Here is a 15,484-nt window from a genome sequence, read left to right as displayed (position 1 = left end):
GTACATTTATTAAAATTTGAAATGACCATTTATACCTTTTTTTTAAAAAAAGAAAACAATCTTTCTTTGATACTTTTCTAAAGCCTTACTGGCTTTTTGTGAATTAGTTCTTTATTTTAGTTTTTTAAAGATAAATGACTTAACTTGAATTTCCCATTTGATGTTAAAAGGGAATGGTAAGGCATTGCAGGTGCTGCCCTCCCCTTGGGCTCTCACTTCTGATTATTTCATTTCTTTCATCATTTTCCCATTCTTTTAAAAGCATTCCTGTCGTCACTGTGTTGCTGAGTCTCTGAAGAGACAAAGCGGGGGCTGCATGGTGGGGTGCAGTTAGTGGATTCCTCTGTCTGAGTTCTGCAGAGACTGGTGCCAGAGGTGTTTAGGGAGCAGCCCTGTGCTCCATCATGTCGGACCCTGTAAGAAGGGACTATGGTGCCAACTCTAAACAAGCTTTAGGTAGAGGGGAAAGATCTGGTTTCCTGAGGGACTTGTCAGGTCCTGGCGCAGGAAGGTGGTGGAGGCAGGAAAGTGCAGTGAAGTCCACCCTGTGCTTTTCAGTTTTCTTCAGATGAAGTTAGCTTCTTGTCTTAGATCATGTCTTCCATGTTTTTATGTGGTCTTCCTTTTTAGTCCTCAAAATCCTCTGCCATGTCTCTCTTACTGTCATGTTTTTTCACCAGAATTGGCCCGTGCTTTTTCCGTAACATCTCCGTGAATAGCTGGTTTGGGGATCTTTCCCCCTCCCCCGTCTGGACAAGGTTTTAACTGTCTGTCTTCAGTGAGACAAAACTCCACGTGAAAAACACCAGTCCCCCCTTTGTGACCCGTCCCTTGACGTGAATCTGCCTGCAGAAGACCAACTGTGAACTTCTAGCTATGTTGACCTTTAAGCTGTCAGCAATGCGTCTCGGAAGTCAGGTGGTGACAGCTCACACTTAGCTTAGGCAGATTTCCAGGGAGCAGCTTGCCGATGAGGCTTCACTGGCATGTCCAGATCTGGGGTGAGAGCCGGCCTGCCTCGCTACTGACAGCTCTCATGCACCCTGTGTGCGGGCGAGGATAGAGAGCTGGCTGCCCGCTCTGCTGTAACGAAGGCTGCTGTTTGAACTTCATCTTGGGAGTGTATGTAGGCAGTGGAGCCAGCCGGTTCAGTAACGTTTTTTCTCCAGAGAAAGAGATGGCTTGCAAAGGTCTGCAGTGCAGTGTGAATCTGCATGATGCCTGGGTGAAGACATACCTTGTTCCTGTGCAGAGTTTTGAATTGGTTACATCTTGAAAAAAAATCTTTCCACTGATAAGAATTTGACTCTTGCTGTAGAAAGACAAATTATACAGTTAATGTGAATCCACGTTTCTTAAAGAAATGCAGTCTGCTTTCTTGTACAGCTTAGCTACAGTGCCTCTTTTATGCTAGTTCAGTACTGGTTTTCTTGGTTCTGTTGCTTTATGCATTTTATATAAGAAATGTCTTAACAGTATAGCCTTTTAAGGAGGTTGTTGTTTACTGTAATACACATGGTAGGTAGACCAACCCCAGTGCAAAAGGCTACATTCTTTTTGTGAATCTTGCTTTAAATTTCTGTTGTTAAGCCATGCTTTCCGTATTATCAGAGCAAATACTTTCAAATCCAGAACCTTCATGAGCAGCCCTCTGGTCCTGGTTCATTGACCTTTCATCAACAAATCAGTAAAGAAGAGCATGGGAAAGGCCAGGAGATGCCAGGCAGAACTGCGCCTTCTCAGGATGACTGGGAGGGAATCGGAGAAAAGTTCCTGATCACCATAGATCATCTGCTGCTGAGGAAGCCTGAAGGATTTGGTCATCCACAGACCAGAAGGCACCATTTCCATGTAAAGTTTTTACCTCTAAAGCCTTGCAGACATAAGAGGAGTTCTCAGTTTCCGATGAAGAAATCCGATGTGTTCAGTTTTATTTCCTCTTGGGTTTGTTTCATGCAAGTTGTTTGATGCCATGTTAACAGAATTGGATTGATGTACAGATACCAGTTTTTTTCTCTCCCATCTTGTGGCTGTCACTTTATCTTCTACAAGAAGACTGGGATTGAAAAGGCCTGAATTTAACAGGATATATATATACACACACATACATATATCAGTGTGGTGCCTTCATATTCTGGGCACCAAATGCTGCTTTGATAAGGGACCATTCTTACTCTGGCCCATGCACCAAAAATTAGATGCTTTGACTCAGTGTCATACCATTTGATGGGGTCTTTCAAATGTGGAGGAAAATTATTTTGCTACTTGTAATTCCATACTCAAATCAAGAAAAGCCATTGGTGCCCTGGCCACAAGCGCATTCATCTGCCCTGATTTTGTATGTTGACTCTTATTTCTTATTTTTCTTGTGCTGCTGTCTCCTGCAGTGGTTCGTTACCTTTGGCTTGCACACCAAGTGCTTTCATCTGCTAGAACAGTCAGCAAACTAGGGAGGTTTTCCAGTTCATGCCAGTAGGAAATCACAGCATGTGAACAGGCTATCTCTGCCAGTCTGTCTGATCCTGAGGTGTGTTCGCAAATAGGCTGGAGGAAACACACATTCACTTTTTTTTTTTTTCCAAGTAGGTTTGCATAGCTAACGTGAGGAATGGTGCTCCAGCATGAACACGTGCAGTCTGGCACTGTCCTGTTCAGCCATGCTTATCACACGGTCTGCAGTCAGTACTTCTGCACAAGCGGTACCGAGATGCCAGCAATGTACATCTCATGCCCAGACGTAGTCATTTTGTGTGGAAGATGCAGCTCTTTGAAAGTTCTGAGCTGTATTAATTGAAAAACATAATCTGAAATTTAAGATCTCTTTTATCTCTGAGCATACGTGAGTTTATTTTGGTGTGTTTATTTTTGCGGAGGGGTAAATTTTCAAAGTAAATTTATATTACTCAGCAAGGTGATATTTTCTTTTTCCAAATTGCTCACAGCTGTTTTACGTGATTTTCTTCCAAGTATTCATTCACATACAAGACAATTTCTTCTCTTCTAGTTAGAAGTTGCAGAAATGTTGTTTTAAGTCTCAGGGTTAGCAGTTTTCTTTCTGCTGTGAGTTTTGTCTGCTTTTACTTCAGAGTCATTTCTGTTTAGGTCCTTCTGGTATGGCATCATTAAAACGGTAAGTAACAGTATGTTGGTTCCTCTGCATCTCAGGTTCTGCTGCACTTTTGGTTGGTTGGTTTGAAGGAATAGTTTAATGCAGCCATAGCACAACACTTTGCTTAACTGTATACTTGAATACATGTGTACACACACATATGTATGTATTGCAAGGACAGAAGCCTTGCTTATTTTAAGTGAAGAGAATAACATTTTATGTCCTGGCAATATTGAATTATGGTTGTTTTATACTGTAAACTGTATGAACCTGAACTGATCTGAAGCTTTGCCTCTCTGCATAATAAAGACTTAATGTTTTCCTATTCTGGCATGCATTGAAAGGCCCAATACGTGAGTTTTATGAGCACTGATGTTATTGTGATATTTTGAAGTTTTATGAACCAGTTATTTAAACTCACCCATGTGTATCTGGACTTGCAGATGTTGCCATGCATACTTCAGTGTGATGTTCAGATATTTGATCTTTGCATGTCACTTTTTGCATGATATGGTCAAATGATTTAAAGTGTTTTGCTTTTATTTTCATTTTGTATGGTTGAGAACAGTGCATTAGAGTTGTTCAGCTGGAAGACAAAAATGGGTGAGGTTGAAGGTGAATGGTCTTTAAAAACTATAAGACCTTGGAGTCAGGAGCTGCATACTTGAATGCAGCAGAGGCTACAATGCGGGGACATTTAGAAGTGGGTGTTCAAAACATTTGGGAATTTCTTGAGCTGGTTATATGACTGTTGATGATTTCAGATATTGGCCCCCGGGTGACAGTCATTATTGAATTTAAGTATAATGATACTGTCTAGTTCTTCTTCTGCAGAATTTGCTCTAGATTAGTCCTCAAGTGTTAAATCAGTAACTTAAGAACTTTTAAGTGGTTCTGAGAAATAAATAGTCTGGTTTGTGCCATAGAGTGTAAGAGTTATTTCAAGTTACCATGTCATTTGTCTGTGTGTGTGTGCACGCATAAATCTGAGTGGCAGAAATGAGAGAGATTCAGAAATAAGCAACTGTGATAAAACATGCAGTAAGAGGCTTGAGGGTAGACAGACAAGAAACTTGTAATTCAAAAAAGATTAAGAGGAGCAATATAACAACATGTTATTCATCTGTTAGCCACTGAAGGTGTTTTGAGGATTGTCTTTGAAGGCTGGAAACAAGTTGCTGGACTAGATGAGCCACAGCTCATTGGTATGGTGCTTCCTTTATTCTTGGGTGGTTTTTTTCTCACTAGCTCAGTTCACCGTGCTTGTGTCAGCCTTCATCATGTCTGCTCAAGTGCTGGTGGAAACATCAGTCCAGGAGGTTAATTGTTTCTCCTTGCAGCTTGATGGATTCTTGGAGTAGACCATAGCACCTGGTTAATAGCACATACTGTAATGACACCACCGAAGTAGTTTAGCTGGGAAGTTTAGAAGAGCACCAGCTCCCTTACCTTCTGCTGGATACATGCTTTCCAGAGGCTGGGAACTGCCCCTGCTGGATTAAAGCTGGTTAGCACATAGGTGATGCCCCTGTTTTTCTAAAAAGCGCTGCATGCTCTCCACTGGTGACATCTCTTAGATGCATCTATAATCCCAGGTAAATCTGGGAATGTCTCTAATTATGATATGAATTGCTGGCTCATTCTTAAATTAGTAGAAGTTTTGTCAGTGGAGCCAGTTTTTCATTTCTGTGTTGGCACTGTGGATGAAGTTTTGATGATTTTTTTTTTTTTTTTTTTTTCATCCTACCCCATTAAAAAATCAATTGAAAACAGTATGTTTGTAACAGTCAGGGTGTGTGTAAAATGACGGGCCAGGTTTTTTGGTCTCATTGTTTTGAAGAAGCAGTCTTTTAGATATTGTAAGTAAATCCAGTGGGGGTCGTTTGGGGTGTGTGTGGTTTCTGTTTTGATAAGCCAACTCCAATTAGCAGAAATACATGTTCTACTAGCATGCGTTGAGAAGGGAAGGTGATGAAGAGCACAGAGTACACCACAGCTCCAAGTATTTCTTTAAATGCTATAATGTAATGTACTTTGAAGCTAAAGCTTATTAGAAGAGCTAGTTTATGTGATGGCATTAGGTAGCTGCCTTATTAGAACAGCTTTTTGGTAAGTAGTGTATTTTTTTCCTCATTTCATAGGCCATGTCAAACCAGGCTTTGTCACCTTACTTTGAGACTCAGTAATTCAGTATGTTTGTCTGGTGTGCATTTACACGTGAACTGTACAACAGCAGTACCAGATGCATGGCACTATGTCACTTGCATCAGGGGCAGACCCACGGAAGAACTGTTTTAGTAACGTGGATTTTTTTTTTTTGTTTCTTTTTCCTGTTGTTCTGTGTCCGTCACCCCCTATCTCCTCCCCCCAGCAGATGTATGGAGTGATCATTCATTTCAGACAGACCCAGACTTGCCACCTGGCTGGAAAAAAATCAATGACATTGCTGGGATCTACTACTGGCACATACCAACAGGAACAACACAATGGCAGCGTCCTGTGTCCATCCCAACAGATCTCCAGGGCTCACGAAAAGGATCACTTGGTTCCATTACTCCGTCTCCTACTCCAGAAACTGAGGTAACATACTGTGTCTTCTTGTGTGCTGCATACTGTAAAGAAATAACTTTTTGAACTTGCAGGTTTAACTGTTAGCTAAGCTGAGCTTTAGAGTATGGGGCCTGATAATACTCCCAAGTGTAGCAATTTGTTGATAATACATCGTAAGTATCTATTTTCTATGTGCATTTTCTAATGGCTGTGCCTTATGAAACATCCTAAACTTTGGATATATAGGATGAAATCAGACATATCTCAGCTAACTTAAGACAGCCGGTGCCTGATGAATGTGAAACTACTGCAGTTCTGTAGCATGCACTGAAGCATTGCTGCATTATGTGGATACAGGATAAAATTTTTGCACATTATAGCGGTCTTTTGGCTGGACTCTTTGTACCTCCTTTTTGGTTCACTTGGTAGGAGTATCACACAAAGACATATGAGTCTTCATTTGAGACTAGTTCTTTTACAGGGGAGTTTCTGTTGAATAAACATGAAGTATTCTCAAGTGTAAGTCTCTTAACATCCTGCCAGTAGAAAATATCTGCACAAGTGGATCACTGTCTTGCGGTCAGTCTTTAATCAGAAACAGAAAAGACATACACTGTCTTCCACATGTGCTGAAATGTGATACCACCTTTTAAAATAATCCTTTCAGGCACAATCCAGGGGGTTGATTGGTGTCATATAAGTGGAAAAATAAATTATCAGAGAGTATGCTTCAAAAAATGCGGTCACTTTATTTTAGTGTGTTGGGAAGGTTTCTAGTGAATGAAATACTAATATAAAATCAAATAGTTTTGAAATTAATACTTCTTCATACTAACTTTTCAGAAGAAGGTCCACAGATTTATGAAAACAAGGGAAATTTTTACTGGCTTTGAGTTTTGATCAGGCGATCCTTAGAGTTTATTTATTTATTTAAACAGACATTTAGATACGACAGTTCTTCTGTCCTTGATTTTGATGTATGTACCAAAATAACTTAATTGAAGTTAAGAGGGGTTAAGGACATTTAAGTATGTATTACCATTCTTGACTCGAAACTTTTATCCTGTGTAGGCTTAAACATGTCCACTCTTGTTCAATATTAGAAAGATTGCTCCCACATGTTCATAAACGCTACTGGTAAGGTTTGTAAACGTGATTGCATCATTTCAGTTATGGTTTACGTCAGTCAAGCTCCCGTGGAATGTACTGTGCACCAAGCATGCTGTAAATTATTTCTGAGAGGGTTCATGGAGAAAGAACAGTAATTGTCTACATTCAGCATTTCTGGATGGTTTTTTTCTTCTACCTGAATGACAAGTGCTGCACGTGCTTCCAGTATAAATTCCTGTAATGTACACATGAGGGATATAGCTTCACCATAAAGTATTTTTCTTACTTTAAAATACGGAGAACAGGGCTTTAATTACTGAGTTATAGATGCCTTTCACAAAAACCCGGAAATCAATATAGTTGGTAAATTGCAGAGGGGAAATGCATATATTAATTTCAAATATTTTTCTAACTCTGTTTAAAATGTCTTTACAATGAAAATTTCATACCTGCTGGTAACATGGCAGATGTACTTTTAACCTTTCAGAATTCTTTTGCTTTAAATGAAGAACAGCTTGTGATTATAGGTAATGATCATTAATTCTCAGCAGCATTATGGAGAATATGAAATGTATGAATTATAACAATGTAGATTTAATACAGTCTAGATGTATTAAATAAGACATTTGAGGAGTCATTCTAAAATGCCGTGTATGTGAGTACATAGTAGGCTCATCTAGGTTTTGATATAGCAGTTCTAATTCAACAAGGGATTTGATCCAGCAAAGATTTATGCATATACAGTTCTATGGCAGCATCAAGACCATATACTGTAGTGTAAAAGATAATGCAGAAAATAAGCAAGTTTCCAAAATTTGTATTAGTATGATGTTATATGGTTATTTTAATTGCAGGTACAGATGAGAGCATTTGTCTCTTGAAAGTTTCTACATTCATTGATAATCATTGTACATACCATTATTGAAACAATACTGATCTTGTGGCTCGGTGGTTATTAAGATAGCATTGGTATACAATACCAGCAGACTTACAGTAATGGAGTTCAAAAGGAGTGTGAATTGGGCTCAGGACTTTGTGCATTGCCAAATACTGGGGTGTAACTGGAGTTCTAATGGGAACTGTTAGGAAAAGTCTTGCATTTCTTGATACCACAGATACTGAATTTTATTAAGAGGGAACCAGAGGAAAAATCCTTTGGGATTCAGCTGGTTCAGAGCAGTAAGCTGTGCTGTGGGGTTAAGAGATGGGTGGAGGTAATGAAATAATTTGTAATCTGGATTTAACAGTGTCAGCTATCATGAATGTTTGGTTTTTCATCTCTCCACAATCATTACTTGCCAGCACCTGATCATCTCTAGGTCGCTTGCAGGTGATACTGGTTTCAGTCCCTGTTTCAGTGCAGTGCAGCCTACCCTAAGTGCTCCCCCTCTCTCTCCCCATGAAGGATTAACGTGGGGTGTCTGTGATCCAGTCAATCTCTGATGCTTCACAAAAGATGTGAAATTTGATCTAGAATAGGGGCTCCCAAATGCCTTTATCCCAGTGCTGCCATTGGCAGCAGCAGTTGTGGTGGACAGCTTCAAGCTCCAGGTTGGAGCATGTGTGAGCTGTGTACTGCTGGTTCCCTCACTGCTGTTTGGAAGCTTGTGTTCCAAGCTAATCTGGTTTGGGAGGCTGGTTTAGCTCATTCCCCTGTGCTGGAATTTGTAGTACTTTCATCTGAAAATGTTGGGGGATATATAGGTTTTAGGCAGATGAAAGAGTATATAATCTAGTATTGAAGACTGGAATGGGTAGTATTTCGTATCTGTCCCAATAGGCTGCCATGTGTCCATAAAAAATTCTTTTACCTTTATCACATTTGTCTGTGAAGCATCATGTGCTAGTCTTGAGATGAGTTTATTTGGGCTCTTTCAACTTTTGGGTTTGAGTTTGTCAAAAAAACATTCAGAAACACACACACACACCACCACCCCTGCTCAGAGTAATGCCTTTTTACCCTTTTTCCTGTGTCCTCCTTTTTTTCTTCTTTTTTTTTGAATTATTTCATGTCCCTGTCTCTTAAATGATGTATAGTCAGAACCTTTGCTTCATTTGGTAGAATGTGGCTCACAGCTGAGGGCAGTCAACAAAGAACAGATCAAGTCAGCCATTTTTGTGTTGTAGCTTACTCTGGATATTTAACATAAAGAAAAGCAGTTATTATTGTTGAACAGAAAATTAGAAAAAATAGATGGGGAGGAATGATGTTATGCATACAAATGGCAAAAAGGGTTTTAAAAAGGAAAAATTGTGAAAATGTCTGTCTTTTGCACAGGCTGCAAGGCAATTTTTCCTTTGCGAGATAATCTGTAAATTTCAATCCAGAGCAATTAGGGGTAAGCATTATGTGACAAACCTGCAGATTTAACAAAAATGCTAATAAATGCTAAATGTGAAAAACCTGGAACGTTCCCTCCTTTCCTCCCTCCTCAAAACCATGAAACTGTGTTTTGGTTTTGCGCGGCTGATTCAATTTGACTTAGTTTTAGATGGCTCTTTTCTCCTGTGTGTAGCTGAATTTACTTCCTCTGTGAATCCTCATCTTTTGTAACGTTCTCTTTATTTGCTGCCTCTTTCCCATTTCCTGTGCAGAGAAAAAGCTATATGGTTTACTTCTCAATAAGTGCTTCTTTGAGATAATGGCAAAATTTGGTGGTGGTAGTTGTGTCTTCTTGTAGCCTGACTCATCCCAGGCCTGGATCACCTCTAGAGGTTCTGTAGGTAACATATCCACTAGCAGCTAATAATTAAAGAGAAGGGGCTTAGTAGGAAAAGTTAACTACTCAGCTAATTCAAAGACATGTTAAGGAAGAGTTACTGCTGGGAGTTGTTTCTCACAAATAATTCCTCCAATGGGGATATACTGAGAACACTCGCGAGGCAAGACGTCCACCCTGCAAATTAATGCAGTGGGCCATATTAATAAGTACCACTTCATCTCGGGGCTGAGGTGGACAACTTGGGAGAGCTTGACTTAAAAAGGAGCCACTAATTACAGGAATACTTGATTTGATGAAGCTACAAAGAGGTCGTTCTGGGTCTCTCAGCAACCAAATCTCCTGTCCCACCTGGCTCTTGGTCAGGACTGTGGGATTTCTGTCCTTGTGGGGAGGGGAAGAGGAGAGGGGCGACTCCAACATCAGCTGCTCCTCCTGGGCTTTACAGAGAAGGATGAACCTCAGGTTGCTGTAGTGCTAAATGCACTACTGCTTGGTTGATTGTACCGGTGAATGCCTCTGTACGTTTTGAGAAACTTGAATGGAAAATGAGAGGGTGGGTGGTTTGTTTGCGGGTTTGGTTTTTTTTTTGTTGTTTTGTTCTGTTTTTTAAAAAAGCTGTTAGACTTTACAAAACTACTTTTTCAGCGAGAAATCTCTCTGCACTCCTTACTTATCTTCCTTCCCTTCACTGGCCTTTTCTTGTGCTTGCTCTCTAGAAATATTTTATTTTTACCTTGTATGTATCTTATCCTTGTATGTATGGTTGTGTTTCAGTATTTCTAGTTACAGTAGTGTTAGAGTCTTCTAGCAAAAGTGCCCTTCAAATGGAAATCCTCATGTTTCCCCTTAATTGCTGTTTGTCAAAGGCTGTAGCAGCTGTGGCGAATGTTCATATTCAGATTCATTTTGCTTGCTTTTAAGATCATAGTTAAAGAGTAATTTCATTGTCTGTCCCTAATTTATATTAACTATCCTTGTTTTAATCATTTGTTTTGGTAAGTAACTGTTAGAGGCATGTCTTCTCTCCCCTTTCCTCTGAATGCCATGGTATAGTGGAGTAATTAGTTAAGTTTGAGGTGATCTGTTCCCTAACCCATCCTGTAAATATCAATGCTAACAACAGTGTCTTGTGTTTTTTCTTTTCTTTTTCTTTTTCTTTTTTTTTTTATCAATGTGCTTCTTCCTGTGTGAATAATTATGTGTCTAGAAACAGCCATGGAGTGATTTTGCTGTACTGAATGGGGGAAAGATTAATAGTGACATTTGGAAGGCAAGTATATTGTCAGATTTTAGAACCTTTAATACTATTACCCTTGTTTTTTGCATGGCAGTGGCTGTTTTTTCCCCTTTTATTTTTCCATGAATGTCATTCATAACCTAGGCCAAAGTGAATGGGGGTACTGCTAGGGATGTCTAGCTCACAAACATGCTACCTTTTCTGATCTTTCCACTTGGAATGGATTCAGTCTAAACTAGCAGGGCAACTGCCATGATGTAATGAATAAGATGCCTGCACTGAATGAAATGCAGCTTGAGAATATATATATGCATGCCTCTTTTCAACTTCAGCCAGAAATACTATCGCTTCTTTGCAGGGAGGATTTAATTTTCCTTTGAAATAAGAAATAACATGCTAGTGTACTTAATACTATATTAATAGCACTTAGTACTATACTGATAGCACTGCCTTTATCTCTAGGATCTGCATGCAGCCACTGTGAACCCAGACCCAAGTCTGAAAGAGTTTGAAGGAGCAACGTTACGCTATGCCTCTTTGAAGCTCAGGTACAATGACTTAAGAAGTCTCCATGGAATGACCAGCTTCATTTTGTGCTGTGCTGTAATTTTTATATGATGTTAAGACTGATTTTGTCTGTTGTCTGTAACAGAAACGGTCCACAGTCTGATGATGATGATTCCTGTAGTATCAACAGTGACCCAGAAGCCAAGGTCAGTAAGATGATCCGCAATAGGATAACCATTAAACATTGCAGTTGTAAAAATATAACTTGCAAGGTGCAGAATGCCTCTTAAGTTCTTAAATTAACTGTACTTCTCCTCTTGGCACAATGTAGATTGGCCATGCAAGACTAATTCCATCAAAGGAATTTGTAGATTTAAAGCTTCATTCAGTTTGGTTGTATGGCTTATTTTAATATCACACAAGTCAAGAAATTGAGTGTTACAGCTCAGAATTCTACTATCCAACTGTAATAACTGGCCCCTTGCACAACTAAGTGAATTTTCTGTCGTGAGAGAGAGAGGACTCTGTTGTTTGTCATGGCTGGATAGCTTCCTGGGGCATACAGTGACAGAATTTGCTCTTTATTCTCGAGTTTGTCCTGTTTTTAAGTACTCTTCCTTGTTTATGTGGCTGCTTGAACTCACAGCTGGTAACAAGGAAGTTACTTTTTAGAACAAGGAACTTTGTATTTTAGAACAGAGAATGCAACCTAGTTTGAGGATAAAATTCATCGGAAAAAATGAGACCGTTATGTGAACAAGCACTGCACCGTAATTAAATCAGAGACTTTACTGTTTTTTTCTAAGGTATTTGAGCAGGAAGAAGCAGCAGAAGGTTTTGAATGCTTGTATACATATCTCCAGATTTGTTTTGTTGATAGTTTTGTCTTGTGCCTGCATCCATTTTTAAGGATGTATGTGAATCTCTGTAATTGGAAATCCAGGTAATCTAAATAAGTGTTTTGGCTGTGCCATACACCTGCAGTGACTGACAGGATCAGAAGCTACTCATATGCAGGAAGGCAGTATGTAACAGTTAATAATTCTAATAGCATTAGTGATATATTTTAGGAGAAAAACCAGAATAATCAGGGTACTTAAACTTCTTTGTCATCTTGATTATTTGGCTGGTGATGTTTAAATCTGATGTGAATAAATGTGTTTTGCTTTGCAGGCTGGCAGTTAAAAAGCAAGGGTTTCAGCTGCTCATTGCAATGACAAGCACTAAATTCTGAGCACAGTACATGGAGTTGGGAGGAGTGTTGAGCATTAGGTACCAGTCCTTAGAACCAGGAAGCTGTTCCTTTCATGATAAGCTGTGTGGTATGGAAAGCTTTATGGGGAGGCAATATTTAGTTATGTCTGACTCTTTACCAGGTGATTTGCACTGGGTAGAATTAGGAGCCTTTCCTGCATGGAGAACTGTGGCAGTACTTGTGTGGACAGAGAACTTGTGTCATCATTTCCCCTCCCTCTCTGGCTTGCTTTTCAAACTTAAAAATTTATGGAACTGATGCCCATCCAGTGTCCATGAAATGGGTCCATGCCAAAAGCTTGTCCTCTTTTGTCTGTCACAGCAGGTTTTGTTTCTCCTATTTAGGCAAAACCACGCTGATGATGCTTAAATGGGTAATCAAAGCTGAGCGCTGAAACATTCACAGAGTGGCTGAGAGGAGCAAAACAAGAAATAGAGGAGAGACTATACAAGTGTGGTGGTCGGCTGGCTTTTCTGGTTTTTTAAATCACTTGAGTCAAGGCACCTTACCTGCCATCTGTCACTGCCTGATGGGGATGTTGTGCAGGGGCAGTGGTGAACGTGTGTGTAGCCCTGCAGGTGAAGCCCAGCAGCACTGGTGTTGCTCTGCAGCAGAAGAGGCTGTTGGTGGAGCTGTTCAATGCATCAGCCTCTGCCCCTGGCAGGGCTGGGAGTTGCTGCGTGGTCCTGCCTCACAGGGACAGAAAGTGGTTCGGAAACAGCAGGGAAAATCTTCAGCTGTTGAAGATGCTCTGGGATCTTTAATTCTTACATGGATGGGAAGGGGGTGTGGTAGGTGGATTCCTTGCTAGCCTGTTTTACCCAAAATATTGCAAGGCTGAAAGTAGTGTGATAGGGTTTGAAACTGATAACCTGAGACTTGGAAAATCAGACTTTTTAGCCCCTTAGGCTTTCCTCTGCCCCATGATGTACCTTAACGTTGTTTGAATGAAGCTTACTTTTGCATGGCAGCAAGCACAGATACTTTTATTTAATTTCATTGTAATAGAGGGAAGATTTTTTTTTTAACTTGTTAAACTCTGTATTGGAAGAATTTGTTAAAATGAACCTCGTTAGTGATATTTTAGAGACCTTAAACCTATTTAAACCTGTTCACGACAGTGGCCTGTACATTTGAAAAAAAAAAAATGAAAAACCTGAAATTTCCTCAATGGCAGAGTAGTGCTGTCTTTCAGCAAAGGGAGCCATGCCACCTTGTGGAAAGCTGAAGTAGTGGTCTTCTCCCAGAGTCTCAGCTTTTGCAAAGTGTTGGCACTGCAAAAATGTCAGTTTTGGGAAAAGTCTGTCCTGTAATTCTTGTAAGAAGAATGATATATGCAGCAACCCAGTTAAGCATTCCAAATTTTCAATAAATAATAAATGCTTCTCTGTACATCATGTGCTTAAGATGCAGTTCATAGCTTCATATCCTTGGAATTTTGGTGCAGGTTGTCTGCCCAAGGCCATAAAAGAGAAGTAAAAGGGGGAGAAGGAGGAGAATGATTACATCAGGCTTCTTGATTTCAGTAGTTTATTTTGGTAGGAATTTCTTGAAGAGATTGTTTATTTCGTCTTAATTCTCCTTACAAAAAAAAAGATTACATTGCTGGCTCATGGGCAACTGGCTGTTCAGTGTGCCCTGGTGGCCAGGAAGGCCAGTGGCATCCTGGGGGGCATTAGGAGGAGCATGGCCAGCAGGTCGAGGGAGGGGATCCTGGCCCTCTGCTCTGCCCTGTCCAGCGGAGGGCTATGAAGGTGATGAGGGGACTGGAGCATCTCCCTGATGAGGAGAGGCTGAGAGGGCTGGGCCTGTTTAGCCTGGGGAAGAGGAGACTGAGAGGGGATCTTACGCATGCATGCTAGTATCTTAAGGGTGAGAGCCAGGATGATGGGGCCAGTCTCTTTTAAGTGGTGCTCAGTGACATGACAGGGGGCAACAGGCACAAACTGCAACACAAGAAGTTCCATCTGGATATGAGGAACAACTTCTTTACCTTGAGGGTGGTAGAGCACTGGAACGGGCTGCCCAGAGAGGGTGTGGAGTCTCCTCTGGAGACATTCAAAACCCACCTGGACATGGTCCTGTGCAACCTGCTGTAGGTGAACCTGCTTTAGCAGGGGGTTGGACTAGATGATCCCCAGAGGTCCCTTCCAACTGTGACCATTCTGTGATTCTGTGAAATCTAAAAGGAAAACAAGACATCTTCAACAGTTTTTCTTCCAGTACTTCTGCTTGGTTTTTGAATAAGAATTTGTTTCTTTCAAAAACGATCCTTGGTTTTCATTCCCTGGGAAGTAGGCCCTGTTACAGGGTAGAGGACTAGAAGAAATCTTTAACCTATTCCTTTACCCCTATAGGAAGCCACATTATATAATCTCAGGTGTTAATTTCAATTTTTTTCTTAAATGTTTTTGAGGGGGTTTTTTGTCTTGACTAGTCTTACTGATAGGCTGAATTAAGTATCATCTTTTAACCTAAACTTTTTGAGGCCATTTTTTAATCCTTTTACTCTATGTTTAGCCATCTTTAGTGCATTTATAGTGGGCAATTTTGTCTTTTCTTCAGCTTAGTTTTATTGAAGTAAACAAGCCAAGTGCTTTCAATTATTCATAGTGAGGGTAGAAGGGTTGTCATCTTCTTATGATTCCTTGTTTCCCTGGTGGTTGTAGGAGCTCTGTGTTTTCTGTCTCTAATCTTTAACCATGGATGATCAGATTTGTTACTTTGGGTGGAGTTTTTCCACAGTCTTGTAGGGTAGCTTTAAAATGTCCATATTCTCTATAGCAAAGTTCTTGACACTTAATTTCATTTATTACTTTTCCGAGTCCTGAGTGGGTAATCATTTTATTTGCAACTTAAGCCATAAGTGTTCATAAGAGTGAGCAAAATACAAGTTCTGGTCTTCATCTCAACAATTTGAATAGCACCTTGGTCAGGAGGGGGGAACTGGTTGTTTTGTTTTTTTCAAAGAATCTTATTGCCAGTAGCTGAAA

At 40.2% G+C, this 15,484-nt stretch overlaps 1 protein-coding gene across 12 annotated transcripts in view; it reads left to right on the top strand.

Annotated features, from left to right (window-relative positions):
• APBB2 (amyloid beta precursor protein binding family B member 2) overlaps window positions 1–15,484 on the top strand; it is a 189,726-nt gene that overhangs the window by 116,483 nt on the left and 57,759 nt on the right. For 5 of the 12 annotated variants that reach the window (XM_055712363.1, XM_055712379.1, XM_055712356.1 and 2 more), the window contains 4 exons: window positions 5,481–5,689; window positions 10,700–10,762; window positions 11,192–11,277; window positions 11,382–11,442. In XM_055712363.1, the coding sequence (XP_055568338.1) occupies window positions 5,481–5,689; window positions 10,700–10,762; window positions 11,192–11,277; window positions 11,382–11,442 (419 nt within the window). The remainder of the gene's footprint in view (window positions 1–5,480; window positions 5,690–10,699; window positions 10,763–11,191; window positions 11,278–11,381; window positions 11,443–15,484) is intronic. The other 7 variants (XM_055712408.1, XM_055712422.1, XM_055712418.1 and 4 more) reach the window with 3 other exon arrangements.

Source organism: Falco cherrug, chromosome 1, assembly GCF_023634085.1.
Source record: "Falco cherrug isolate bFalChe1 chromosome 1, bFalChe1.pri, whole genome shotgun sequence".
Lineage (NCBI taxonomy): Eukaryota > Metazoa > Chordata > Aves > Falconiformes > Falconidae > Falco > Falco cherrug.
This window is presented reverse-complemented; position numbering and strand designations above follow the sequence as displayed.